The 13,203-nt window shown below is 50.2% G+C and overlaps 1 protein-coding gene across 1 annotated transcript; it reads left to right on the plus strand.

Annotated features, from left to right (window-relative positions):
- Nucleotides 1-1,198: 1,198 nt before the first annotated feature.
- On the plus strand, nucleotides 1,199-6,293 carry LRRC55 (leucine rich repeat containing 55; the record flags this gene model as incomplete). Its single annotated transcript, XM_081240820.1, has 2 exons — nucleotides 1,199-1,874; nucleotides 6,058-6,293. Exons 1-2 carry the CDS (start codon nucleotides 1,214-1,216, stop codon nucleotides 6,291-6,293), a joined length of 897 nt encoding a protein of 298 aa, XP_081096946.1. The 5' UTR covers nucleotides 1,199-1,213.
- Nucleotides 6,294-13,203: the final 6,910 nt, after the last annotated feature.

A 13,203-nucleotide genomic window follows, 5' to 3' on the forward strand; every position in this document is an offset into this window, starting at 1 on the left:
TGTTGGGGGGGGAGATGGGAGTGCTGAGTGTGGAAAGGGGGTGTGCAAACGGCCAGTGTGTGTATGCATTTTTTCTTAGAGAGTTATTCGAAGGTGGGGTGTTTGTTGCTGATGCGGGTGGGGCTAGGAGAAGAAGCCAACGCACCTAGCCCAGGACAGACACCTAGGAGGAGGATGGCTGCAGGTCGGGGCGGGAAGGTTAGTGGGTGACAACAATATGAGGGTGGTGTCTGTCCCCACACTTGAGAGACAGTAAGCAGAGAACTTTGTGGTTGGTGGCCAAGAAGGCGGCCAGGGGAGGCAGCAAGGAACCTAGGAGGACAGCAGGGAGGACAGGGCACTGGTTCGCTCTGCCTGAGTGCTTTCCTTGTTGACAGAGGGAATTCGGCTTCCGCCCACTGAACACGGAGCCCGGCTTGGGAAGTGCATCCCCTGAGCTCTCCTAGCCGACCCTCATCCTGCACCTCCGGGACACATGGCTCTTTCCAGCCGCAGTGGCCGACAGTGGGGATCCTCCCTTCCCTGGGGATTTCAGTAGACGCTGAGGCTGAGTACTGAGGCTTTCAGAGGCCCATGGAGACCCCCTCCCCCCCAGGTTCCCTTCCCAAAACGCCCACTCCAGGACCCTCTTGGACTCGAGCCCACTGGGCCACCAGTAGAAATGGCCTCTGAGACCTTGAACGTAGGAGAGTCAAAAGCAGCCCTGGCCTCCTAATGGGTCCCAGACTTGGGAGAGGACTTAGGGGTTTTCAGATGTGCCAGGACCTTTAAAAGTCACCTTTCCTGTCCTCCACTCCCCCTCCCACCTCTCAGACATAGTCCAGAGAGGAGCGCCCAGCAGTCATGGGTGAGAGGGACATAAAAGACCTGCAGGGACCCTTCCCCGACCTGCTGGCAGCTGGTCCAGCCCCATCCTTGTGTCATTCCTTTCTCAAGCTTTGATCATCTTTTCAGGCCCTGGGGGACCTCAGCTGGGTGTATGGCCCCCTAGGCTCCAAAGGGGACTTCCTGTGGAGCTCACACAGGGAGCCCTCTGGTGCTTAGAGGCTCCTGGGAAAGGCTGGAGCCATGATACCACGTGCGGCCAAGTCCCACCTGCCAGGGCTCTGGCCCCTGATGCAGCTGCCTTTCTGAGCCACTGACTCTTGATTCCATGGACACAGCCCCAGCCCCGATGGGCTCCCTTCAGCACCGCTCTTGCCAGCAGCCTAAGATGGGTGACACCTGGTCCCAGCTGCCCTGGCCTGGGCCCCCCCGCCCGGCCATGCTGCTGGTCTCCCTCATCTTGGCCGCAGGGGTGATGCCCTCGGATGCCGGCACCAGCTGCCCGGTCCTTTGCACGTGCCATAACCAGGTGGTGGATTGCAGCAGCCAGCGGCTCTTCTCCGTGCCCCCGGACCTGCCCAGGGACACTCGCAACCTCAGCCTGGCCCACAACCGCATCGCCGCCGTGCCACCCGGCTACCTCACGTGCTACATGGAGCTCCGGGTGCTGGATTTGCGCAACAACTCCTTGGTCGAACTGCCCGCGGGCCTCTTCCTGCACGCCAAGCGCCTGGCACACCTGGACCTGAGCTACAACAACCTCAGCCACGTGCCGGCCGACATGTTCCAGGCCGCCCACGGCCTCGTGCACATCGACCTCAGCCACAACCCGGGGCTGCGGAGGGTGCACCCGCGGGCCTTCCAGGGCCTGGCGCAGCTCCGGGACCTGGACCTCAGCTACGGGGGCCTGGCCTTCCTCAGCCTCGAGGCTCTCGAGGGCCTGCCGGGGCTGGTGACCCTGCAGATCGGCGGCAACCCCTGGGTGTGCGGCTGCACCATGGAGCCCCTGCTGAAGTGGCTGCGGAACCGCATCCAGCGCTGCACAGCGGGTAAGGGAGGGAGCCCGGCCCCGCGGACAGCAAAGGCTCCGCGGGAGAGGGAGGGACTTAGAGACCCTGCGCGCCTGCTGAGGGCCGACCTGGGCTCGCCTCCTCGTGCACCGGTCTTGCACTGCCCACGTCTTTGCCGAGTCCTTGCTGTGCGTACCCGGTGCGGGGGACCCGGCATTAATGAAACAGACGCCACCCTCGCCCCTGTGGCCCTGATGACCTAATGAGGCAGACAGAGAGCAAACAAGTAAGAACAGCTCATTAATAACAGACAGTGTTTACTGAGCATCCACCATGACCTTCCAACTTGGCAGGTGTTATCTCATTGGACCCCACTTTTATTATCCCCATTTTACAGGTGAAGACACTGAGGTTTAGAGGAGTGAAAAGACTTGGCCAGAGTCTCTCATTTAGAAAGTGGCAGAGTGGATAAAACCCAGGTTTATTTGACTTCTAAGCTCTGTTCTACTCTACCAGATTGCTTTCTAAGTGTGCTAAGTACTAGAAGAAATAGAAATGGCGCACCCCATTTATTTTAGTACTTACTATCTGCCAGGCCCTATTCTAAATATATTACATGTTTTAGCTCATCTCATCCTCACAAGTACCCTAGTGGGACACCACACACACACACACACACACACACACAGGAGGAAACCAAGGCACAGAGAGGCTCAGTAACTTGCCCAACGTCCTACAGCCGTTAAGGGTTGGAGTCAGGATTCGAACCCTGGCAGCCTGGTTGCCTTCTGGCTGTATCCTGATGAGTCCGGTTCTAGGCTACCAGGAGTAGGCAGGACTTGAGTTCTGGGCTGGCCAAAGGGCCTTGGCAGAATTCTGCAAGGTTTGGGCATGGAATGTAGATCTGAGAAGAGAAACTCTTATGTGGCTATTTAACGAGCCAGCCTCTACTGGGAGTGGACTGGGGACTGAAGGAGCCTGAATCCCACAGGCTCCATGAGCCTGCAGGCAGGCAGTGTTGAGCTGTGGTCCCCAGACACCAGCTCTCCTGTGTGGCAGCACCGAACCTCTGCAGTAGAACCAGCTGGGAGGCACCACCCGGGGGCTTTCCCAGAGCCTGAGCTCAGAAGCAGCGGTGCTGGATGAGGTGGGAGGGAGAGGAGGACTGAGTGGGGAGCCCAGGATCAAAATAGCTTGCAGGGGGCTGTGGGTCACGATTCCAGGGTTCCCGCAGAACTGCGGGAGGAAGCTCTCTGGGACCAAAATAGCTGGGGACTGAGATGGGCTGAGGCGAGGGTGCACGAGGGGAAGGCTGGCTGCCTGGAGCGATCTCCCCACTAGCCTGACCTCTGCAGGCTGCACCTCCTTCCCTCGCTCTTGTACACTAAGGACAGAAAGGGCCCGCAGGGTTCCTCCACACACAGGGGCTGCTCCTCTTCCGGGGTCTCGGAGGTCCCTGCTACCCTTCCGAAGAAGTCCAGGCTCCCAGTGAGCAGGAGAGGGGTCCAAGGTCCCATCAGTGAAGTCTCATGTCCATACAGATGAGGGACCCAAGTTCCAGAGAGGGAAAGTGACTGCCCACAGGCCACAGCTAGAGACGCAGCTTCCTTGTTCCTCCACAGAACACACTGTGCACCATGACACACTCTCCAGGATATGTCGTCTGGGGGGGCAAAGAACTTGCCAGTCTAGGTAGGACTAGGTGACACTCTTCCCTTTGTCTTTTTCTGCGTCTTCCTCCCTTTTTCTTCATGGGATTCCCATTACTATCTCTATGTTTTGGACAAATCCCAACACAGAGGAACATAGGGAGACCTTGGGATATAAATCAACTTCAAGACTGGTCCCTTGACTTACCAGAGGGCTTCGTCAGCCCCCTGGCTCCCATCCTGCCCTCCTGCAGGCTCTGTCAATTGCCCTCAGGGTCCCCACATCCCCCAGCCTCACAATGCATCACCACCACCCCATTCATTCACTCAGTAGACTTTGGGATTCAGCATCTTCTGGTTCTGGATGTTCAGCTCCAGGTGCCATCTTGTCCTGGCTGGAGTCTGGGGTACTATGCATACAGCCTACAGAGACCCTTCAGCCTGAGGTTTGGGGAAGGTTGCATCCTCCCTCTGAACCTGACTCTCCATTTCTAAGGAGAATCATGCTCATGCATTTCTCAAAAGACTCAATCCAAGTCCATCATTTTATTCTTTTCCCTCAAAGACTGCAGAATGAATAAACACCATTTATGCACCACATAATTTAAAAAGCTCCTTCACATCGACTTTCTTAGACGATTGAGACTAAAGTATCCCCTTCTTACATTTCCCATTTCTTCATCAGAGCCAGAAAAGCAAGAAAGACTTGCCCAAGGAGAGAGTTGGATTAATATTTATCCACTGAACGAAGGAGCGGCTGGCTGCTGGAAAGCCAGTGCCTGGCACTGCAAGGCAGAACTGCTATCTGCCTGCTGCTCTCCCTTCCAAGGCAGAGAAAGATGCAGCCATTGACAACCACCATGCATTTGTACCAGTGACCCTGGAAGGATGAGCTGGGGCCATCAGTGGTGGAGAGAACAGCAATCCCACTGAAGGAGAAGCCCCTCCTATAGAAGTCTGTGTGCAGAATATGACCCCACTGACCCGTCCAGAAAGACCAACCTAGGGTGACAATAAAAACACGCACCTATGTAGTACTTACTGTGTACCAAGAATATATCATTTATGTATGTTAATTCATAGAATCCTCACTGCAATCTTATGACATAGTTACTTTTATTATCCTTATTTTATAGGTAAAGAAACCACAACACAGAGGTGTTAAATAACTTAGGCATAACCATACAGCTAGGGAGGGATAGAGAGGGGATTTGAACCCAAGCCAATAGCTCCAGAGCCCATACTCTTAACCCTACACTCTGTGTATCTGGAAAAGCCATATGGGGTAGTAGAAAGACCCAATGCTTTGGAGTTGGACAGAGTCATTCATTCACATATTCAATTAACAAAGGTTAATTGAGCATTTAATGGACAGGCCTCTGTTCTAATGCTAAGGATACTGCAGGAAGAACTTATAGTCAAAAGGAGAAAACAGATAATAAACAAACTGTGAGACAGTGATCAATACAGTGGGGAAAAAAATAAGCAAAGTAGGTAAGAGAGAGCAGGCCCAGAGAAAGGTGAAGTGGGGTTGCTATTTTATATAGCAACCTAAAGGAAGGCCTCACCGAGAAGTTAATATTCGAGCAGAGTCCCAGAGGAGGTGAGGGTCTGAGCTGTGCAGAGATCCAGGGGAGAAGCACCGTCACGAGGGGACAAATGCAAAGTCTCCCCCTCCCCATGCTGAAAGGAGACATTCTCGGGGTGATGGAAGAATGACCAGCAGGTGTGCATAGATGGATCCGAGTAAACCAGGAAGAGAGTGGAAGGGATGGGGAGGTTCTTCTGGGAAGGAGAAGAAGCCAGGGGAAGGTTTCAAGCAGAGAGTGACATAACGGGACTTCAGGTTTAAAAGGATCACTCAGCCAGCTGTGTCGAGGTGGATTAAGGGCAGAAGCCTAGAAACCAGTTGGGGGGCTATTGTAAGAGATTACGATGATGATGAAATCCCACAGAAGTCCCAGATCTGCTGTTAGCAGGGGCTACGGGACTTTAGGCAAGTTACTAAAGTCTCCGAGCAGTGATCTCCACCTCTATAAAAACATGTATAGGGGCTGCCCTGGTGGCGCAGTGGTTGAGAGTCCGCCTGCCGATGCAGGGGACGCAGGTTCGTGCCCTGGTCTGGGAAGATCCCACATGCCGCGGAGCGGCTGGGCCCGTGAGCCATGGCCGCTGAGCCTGTGCGTCCGGAGCCTGTGCTCCGCAACGGGAGAGGCCACAACAGCGAGAGGCCCGCGTACCGCCAAAAAAGAAAAAAAAACATATATGTATATAAGGCTCAAGAGGGAGGGGATAAGAGAACATATGTACGCATATGGCTGATTCACTCTGTTGTGCAACAGAAACTAACACACTACTGTGAAGCAATTATACTCCAATAAAGATCTATTTAAAAAACTAAAAAAAAAAAAAATACTTGCCGTGAGGGTTGTTGAGGGCACTAGAGAAGGTGAGTGAAACTTTTGGCACATGGAAGAAAGTTCATAAAAACCCAGCTTCTCCTGGGAGGGGCAGGGGCTCCCTCTTCCTGCTCTCCCCTCAGCCACTCACCCTCCCTGGCTTCTGTGTTGCAGATTCTCAGCTGGCTGAGTGCCGGGGCCCCCCGGAAGTCGAGGGCGCCCCACTCTTCTCCCTGACCGAGGAGAGCTTCAAGGCCTGCCACTTGACCCTGACCCTGGATGATTACCTCTTCATCGCCTTCGTGGGTTTCGTGGTCTCCATCGCATCCGTGGCCACCAACTTCCTCCTGGGCATCACGGCCAACTGCTGCCACCGCTGGAGCAAGGCCAGCGAGGAGGAGGAGATTTGACCCGGGTACCTGGTGTCCCGCCACGCCGCCCACCATCACTGCCACTGACCACCGGGCACCCTCCCTGGCTGCCCACTCTGGCTCTGCCCCGGCCAGAGTGGGCAGCCAGGTCATGGCTCAAGCAAGGTCAGGAAACTACCTTTGTGTGAGCTTCTACGGTGGGCCAGACACTGTGCTAGGAACTGGGACCGACCTAGACCTTGCCCCTCAAGGCACTTAGCTCTGATAGAGGAGAGAGAGTCGAAAACTCTTCCCTGTAAGACCTTATTTCAACACACTGAGTACATAGTTATGGAAGCCCAGAGGGGGAGTCATCAACTGTGTCTAGAAAAGTCCAAGAGAATTACAAGAATGGAGGTGATTTTTGATGACCCAGGTGAACTGGGTCATCAAAAAATTGTCTGCTTTGTCCATAGACAAAGAAGGGCAGACATAAGCCAATGACAGAGGCCAGAGTATGCACGGTGTGTTGAGAACAGTGAACAATCCCTGTGACTTCAATGTACAGAGCGGAAGTGACACAGGACCAAAACTTTCCCCCTGACACCCAATCTGTCAGCTCTCAGCGTTGCCCATCACTGCCTCTGAGGGCGAGAACACCTCCATGCCAGCCCCCTGAGCCTCCTCCTACCAGCAGTTGCCAGCTGAGACCACCTCCTGTTGACTGCCCTCCCCCCATCCTATGTGGCCAATTGTAGCATGCTGGCGAGGTCCAGGTAGCAAACTGAGGATGGACACCTTCAGTGCTCTTTCTCCTACCCCTGTCTCCTGCCTCTCACTCAAGCGTGGGCTTCAGAAGAGGGAAGCAGGAGTCCTGGCACCCTGGGACTCCTAATCGTGTGACTGTTCTTGCCACGGTGCTCATGCCAAGGGATCTCGACAGGGCAGTGCACCGTGGGCTGCAGCCCTGTAACATGATACCCAGGACGGAAGGAGGAGAAGGCTGCCACAGTCGTAACCGTCAGAGGATTTGCTCCCCCTTCTAAGCAACTCACCCACTTCAGCATAAGGGTGAGAGAGGTGTTAATTACCCAGCACTTGCTGGTGTCAGGCACTGTGATAAGCTCTCTCCAGAGACAATTCCCTTTAATGCACACAACAATCTCTTGAGGTGAGCATTGTTGTCCCCATTTTACAGATGAAGAAATTAAGGCTCAGAGAGGTTAAGTCACATGCTACTTAATGAGCAAAATAAAATCTGTGCTCTTCCTACTACCCCATTCAAGTTGGGGAACATCACAATTCCCTCTAAAGTTATCTAAGTTCAAATTCCAACTTGATGAAGCTCCCAAAAAGGACCAGGCACTCTCCTGGACACTTTTAAATCTTTTGAGTCATTTATTTCAATTCTCCCAGCAACACTGCCTAGCGAGTTTTATGATTCCCATTTTACAGATGAATTAATTGTAGAGAGCTGAGTATATTACCCAACATTATCTAGATAAACTCTAGAAGGAAGGTGATAGGCAGCTCCATTCAGGGAACCATGTCTAAGCAGTCAAAAATCAAGTAATTTCATGTGCAAAGCACAATTATCATCATCGTCGTCGTCGTCATCATCTTCATCTTCATTGTCAGTTTCATCATCTTCATCATTATCTTCCCTGTATTTGTTCAGCGCTGGACAGTTTGTGCAGGTACTTTGGCATCATTCTCCTTGGCTTTTCACGACCGTGTGTGGGAGACAAGCCCAACATCATTACTCCTGTTTTACAGATGGAGCAATAGAGATTCAAGACTGGGTGTGACTTGCTTACACAGCAGGGTTGTGACTCAACTCCATCTTGTTTCTCTTTCCAGTGTTTTCCCAGGTGCTTGAGGAAGAAAATGCCTGGGAGAGCTGGGTAGCGGGGCCCTAGGATTCACAGCCATGAAGGTTCTAGTAGATCAGCTAAATAAAGGGCAGTAAAATCAGGTGCCCTGCAGATTTAGATGTGCTCAGGGCACATCAGCCCCTGAAACAGAGAAGCAGCACAGTAACATCTGAATAGGAGACACCTGCCCTGCAATGTGTAAATAACACATTAAGACTGGTGGCCACGGTGGTAGTCATGCAAGAAATAAGACCTCTGGAAAACAGGAGAGGAAGCTGCGTTCCTCCATCCTACTTGAGCCCTGCTGTGCAGTTTTGCAAGAGATACAAAGGAAGCAGGAAAGCAGTGGGATGAGAGCCTCTGCAGGATAGGGGAAGACTTTAAGACCCAGTCCGATATGTTGGCAAGGCTGGCCAAAATGAGAATTAAAACGAGGACATTCTACCTTGCCTTCAGCTCCAGCAAGCTTGCATCACCCATCCTCCTGGCACATCATCTTCCAAGAAGTCTTCCCCTACTCATGCTTCCCTGAGCTAGTCAACCAAAAGAGTGCCCGAAACTTTGCTAGACCTGGGGTACTTGAATCTTGTCTCCTCTGCATCTCACTTACAACACCTGGGTCAGAACCCCCCTCCCATGAGAAAGGGAGCAGAACTGTGCCCACTGTCTTCTTCAGCTGTGTCCAGGGACGGGCGGACCAGGGCCGCTCTCTCCACGAGTCAAGCTGACAGCCTAAAGTATTTGAGGAAGAACTTCTAGAAATAATAGTCCTGACACAAGCAGTTAAACTTCCCACAGAGGGACACCATATACATCTATCATAATCTTTTAGAGACTCTGGTTTGCTGAAATATAGTTAACATATTTTAAGACATGTGATTTTTTTTTTTTTTGCATAGAAGTAGACCAAACAAGCTAGCCCTTGAGATCCAATGTCCATTCTAATAACACTGTTTAGTTCCCATTAATGGCAAACCTTTCTGAGTAGGATACAGGCTTTTAAAGAACAGATGCTTCTCCAGCTACTAGAAGGTCCCCAGTTAACTAACCCACAACGTAGAAAGCATTTAACTTCCCTACCGCCAAGGAATTTGTGCTTCCCCCCTGCCCGCCACCACCACCGTCTCGTGCAGGCTATCAGAAGCAAACTTCTAGTGGTATGCTTCTAGGGATAATCTAGCAGTCCTGGTTGGAACTCTTCCCACAATCCTACTGACCGAGAACCCATGATGTTGCCCCTACAAGGCTTCATTAGGTTTTTTCCAGGCTGGTTAACACGTAAGCCTTGAGGTTTCTCTGAGTCCATGTGTCTGTTCATGAGGTTCTGTGGATGTTGGGTATCTACTAATATCAGGCCAATCTCTCTGGAGCCTGAGTTCAGTTCTCTGACATGGTCTACCCAGCTGTCTGTTTACTGTATCGCTTACTACACTAAAATGGAATCCCCTGAGGGTTGGGGTAGGAATAGCTGCTCAGAAAATATACGAGAGCCAAGTATGTAGCTGAGGCAGCTTAATGACAGCCTGATTGCTTCTCTGCGCCTCAGAGATCTGTCCTCATCACAGAAGATTTTTTCATGCCGGGCCTGAGGTTAGCAAAGTTTAGGTAACCAACAGGGCTATGATGGTCAAGGTCTGGACCAAGAAAATTGTTCTTTAGAAAAGACCCCACATCTGTACACACCACTCTGGACAAGTTGCCTCTGGTCACCCTATGACAAACCCTCATCTGTATCTCCATTCCTGCAGGGATTCCCAGGACACCCCGCAGAAATAGGTCCCCTGAGTTGCTATAGAGTTTACTGGCTCCTTTCAAGGAACTTGGTGTACGGAATTTGAACAGAACAAGACAGCTACTTCTCCATCAGGGAAGACCTAGAGCCCCCATTTTCCCTAGAGATGTCTTTGTTTATACCACTCCAACATCCTTTCCAGCTCTAGAAGAGTAAAAAGAGACACCTTGGTCCATGCCTCAAAAGAACATCTTCCCAAAGCTAGAGAAATTCATCTGCTCTCCCCACTCCAGAAGGAGGCAAAAGGGAAGTGAAGGAGGAAGTTGCAAGGTCCTTTGCAAATCACCGTCGTGTTTGCCGCAGCACTGGGTGGAGAGTTCTGGATGCAGAGAGCTCTCGATTGTGGAGTGCTGTTGTCTGGGGGCGGGAGGGTTAGGGCAGGGCGGGGAAAGGGAAGATGCCAGCCTTTGTATGGAGATGATTTTATAACCATGCACTTTTGTAACTGTGAAGAATTTTTCATAAATGTACATTAATAAAAAAGAGTGTACAGTTTAACAAATTTTCTAAAGAGTTGTGAAGAGGAAGAAGGGGGAGGGAGGCAGAAAAAGAGAGAGAGAAAGGAGCTAGGCGGAATCAAGAGAATGTGTGCCAGAATATACACACAAAGGGCCTATGGGGAGGGTGTAGTTGGGAATAATTAGGAGATGTGCCAGCCATGGAAGGGCATGTGTGGGAGTAGAAGGAACATCACAGAAGCATATTTCTACCAGGCAAAAAAGAATACACTTGCGTCTGTAGGCACATACCCCTGTGTGTAGGCATATTTTGGTGTCTGAAATTACACAAAGAGGAGAGCATATGTCTTATACATGTTGGTGTTTGCAGCTTGGGTCATCTGTAAAACATGCCAAGGCAAGTGGGTGTGCCTGTCTAGTTAGCATCACTAAAGAGTGTGTGCTAGGGAGATGGTCCATGCCAGCCGCGTGGGCATGAGGACACTAGATCAGGCATACAGGTAAACCAGGCATCTAAATGCACGGTGTAGGACGGATGAGGTCATCACTTGTGTAGGTTCAGTCTCTGTTCTCATAGGTTAATTTTTAAAAAGGAAGGGATTCTAAACTTCCTGAGTCTTGCAAGGGTTGCCTACACATCACTAGAAATGAGATGGTTGGACAGTGTACCTTGGGAACAGAGGCAGAAAAAGAAGGAGCAAAATCTACTTCTATGTGTATGTTGGCAGCCATGGTTATCCCGGTACTCTAAAGAGGAAGTGGCTCTAAGCGGGAAGTGGTCCCTTCCACCAATGCATATTTTAACCTCCCTCTATTCCTCTCGCTCCAATTGCCGCAGAGTACAAATACTGCACTCACAGAGTAAAGCCACTAAAGGGAACACACACACTGACTCAGAACACTCAGATAGAAAGACAAAGAATGTGCACAACAATAACCAGTGTTTTCTGGAGTCGTTTGGAGAGGGGCAAAAACTTTCTCTTAAAATTAAGGACTTGGGGCTTCCCTGGTGGCACAGTGGTTGAGGGTCCGCCTGCCGATGCAGGGGACGCAGGTTCGTGCCCCGGTCCGAGAAGATCCCACGTGCCGCGGAGCGGCTGGGCCCGTGAGCCATGGCTGCTGAGCCTGCGCGTCTGGAGCCTGTGCTCTGCAACGGGAGAGGCCACAACAGTGAGAGGCCCGCGTAACGCGCAAAAAAAAAAAAAAAAAAAAAAATTAAGGACTTAAGAGAGCCTATACTGAACAAGTGCAAAATCAAAAATAAGGGTCATGAAATGAGCAGATATGTCACGGAAGCCCAGACCTTGTCTGTCTCATTCAGTGCTCTCTATCCCTAGTGCCATGCATATACCTAGCAACTTATGATGATGATGATAATGATGAAGCATTTATTGAGCATGTCATATGACCAGATACTGTGCTGAGCACAATGCATGAATTAATGTACTTAATTCTCACAACAACCCAAGACAGGTACTCATTATACCCATTTCCAGGTGAGGGAACTGAGGCTCAGACAGGTCACACAGCCGGTAAGTAGTAGTTCTGGATTTAGACACTCAATAATACCTGGGGACTACCTGACTTCAAGAGACAAGAACACTATGAGACATTAAGAAAATCCAGTCTCAATCAGAAGTCAGCTTTTAGTCACAAAGACCCTCTATAATTACTTGGTGAAAAAAAAATTGGAAGGGGATAGGTAAAAACAATACATATCCTGTATGTTTCATTCTGTATAACTTTGATTACTACATTGACCAAGGTAGGCTAACTGTGATAACAGGCGATACCCAAATCTCAATGGAATAAAGCCCTGTTTACTGGGTTCTTTAACATACTAAAGGCTTATTTCCTGCTCCTGTCACAAGCCAAAGCATGTCAAAGGCTCTGCTCGACATGATTATTCAGGGACCCTTGATGCCTGCCATCCATGAGGCCACAGAGCCCTCCACTGCATTCTCTGCAGTGTGGAGAATCTCAAGGGAGATTTGGTGGGGGGCAAAGCTGGAGGTATTGTACATAAATTCCAGCCATATTTCACTGGCCAGAACTCAGTGCCTTGGCTCCATTTAATTTCAAGGGACTAGACTACTATGTACCTTGAAAGCAAGGGAAACAGGGTTTGGTAAACCCCACCAAGTGGGGGTTTGGAGACAAATTGAGGTTATATTTTAGAGTCAGAGCCAATGGGACTTGCGGATGTATTAGATATGGTGAGAGAAAACAAAAGAAGAATCAAGGATAACTCTTTTTTTTTTAAACTTCAGCTGTATGTATGCTCAGCCAGACCCAAGTAGCAGAAAGGCTATCTTAATTCTATGAAAAAAAAAAAAAAATCCCAACAATCCGTTCAGTTACAAGAGGGAGAGAGGAAGCAGATATACAAACAGATGCATAATGTCAGGAAACAGCTCAAACCTGAAAACCAAGAGACAAGGGTAGAAAAATCTGAACATACGGTGTTGGTTTAAATATGCTGTATCACTCTGAGCAACCCAGTGGCTCTTAAACAGAGCAATGGAGCTTCAGGTACTGAAGCCTAAAAAATCAGCAGCATCTTCAGAGTACAGATAGATTCGTATCCACTGACATGCCAGAGGCAGAGCATCGATCCAAAATGATTTCCTAGAAGGAAAGTATAAGACGCCCTCAGCTGCAGACAAAGAAGCAAATCCAGGAAACAAATTATATTTGAGATGAGCCCAAATATATTCAAAATGGGAATATTACATGAAGTCTTTTTTTTTTTTTTTTTTTAATGGGAACGAACAGCTTGTACTCATTTTAACCAAAGAGTGAAAGACGATGGTGACAAGCTGGGCCTCTCAGGATGACGTTACACT

This window comes from Mesoplodon bidens, assembly GCF_964165515.1.
Source record: "Mesoplodon bidens genome assembly, chromosome: 7".
NCBI classification, from domain to species: Eukaryota; Metazoa; Chordata; class Mammalia; order Artiodactyla; family Ziphiidae; genus Mesoplodon; species Mesoplodon bidens.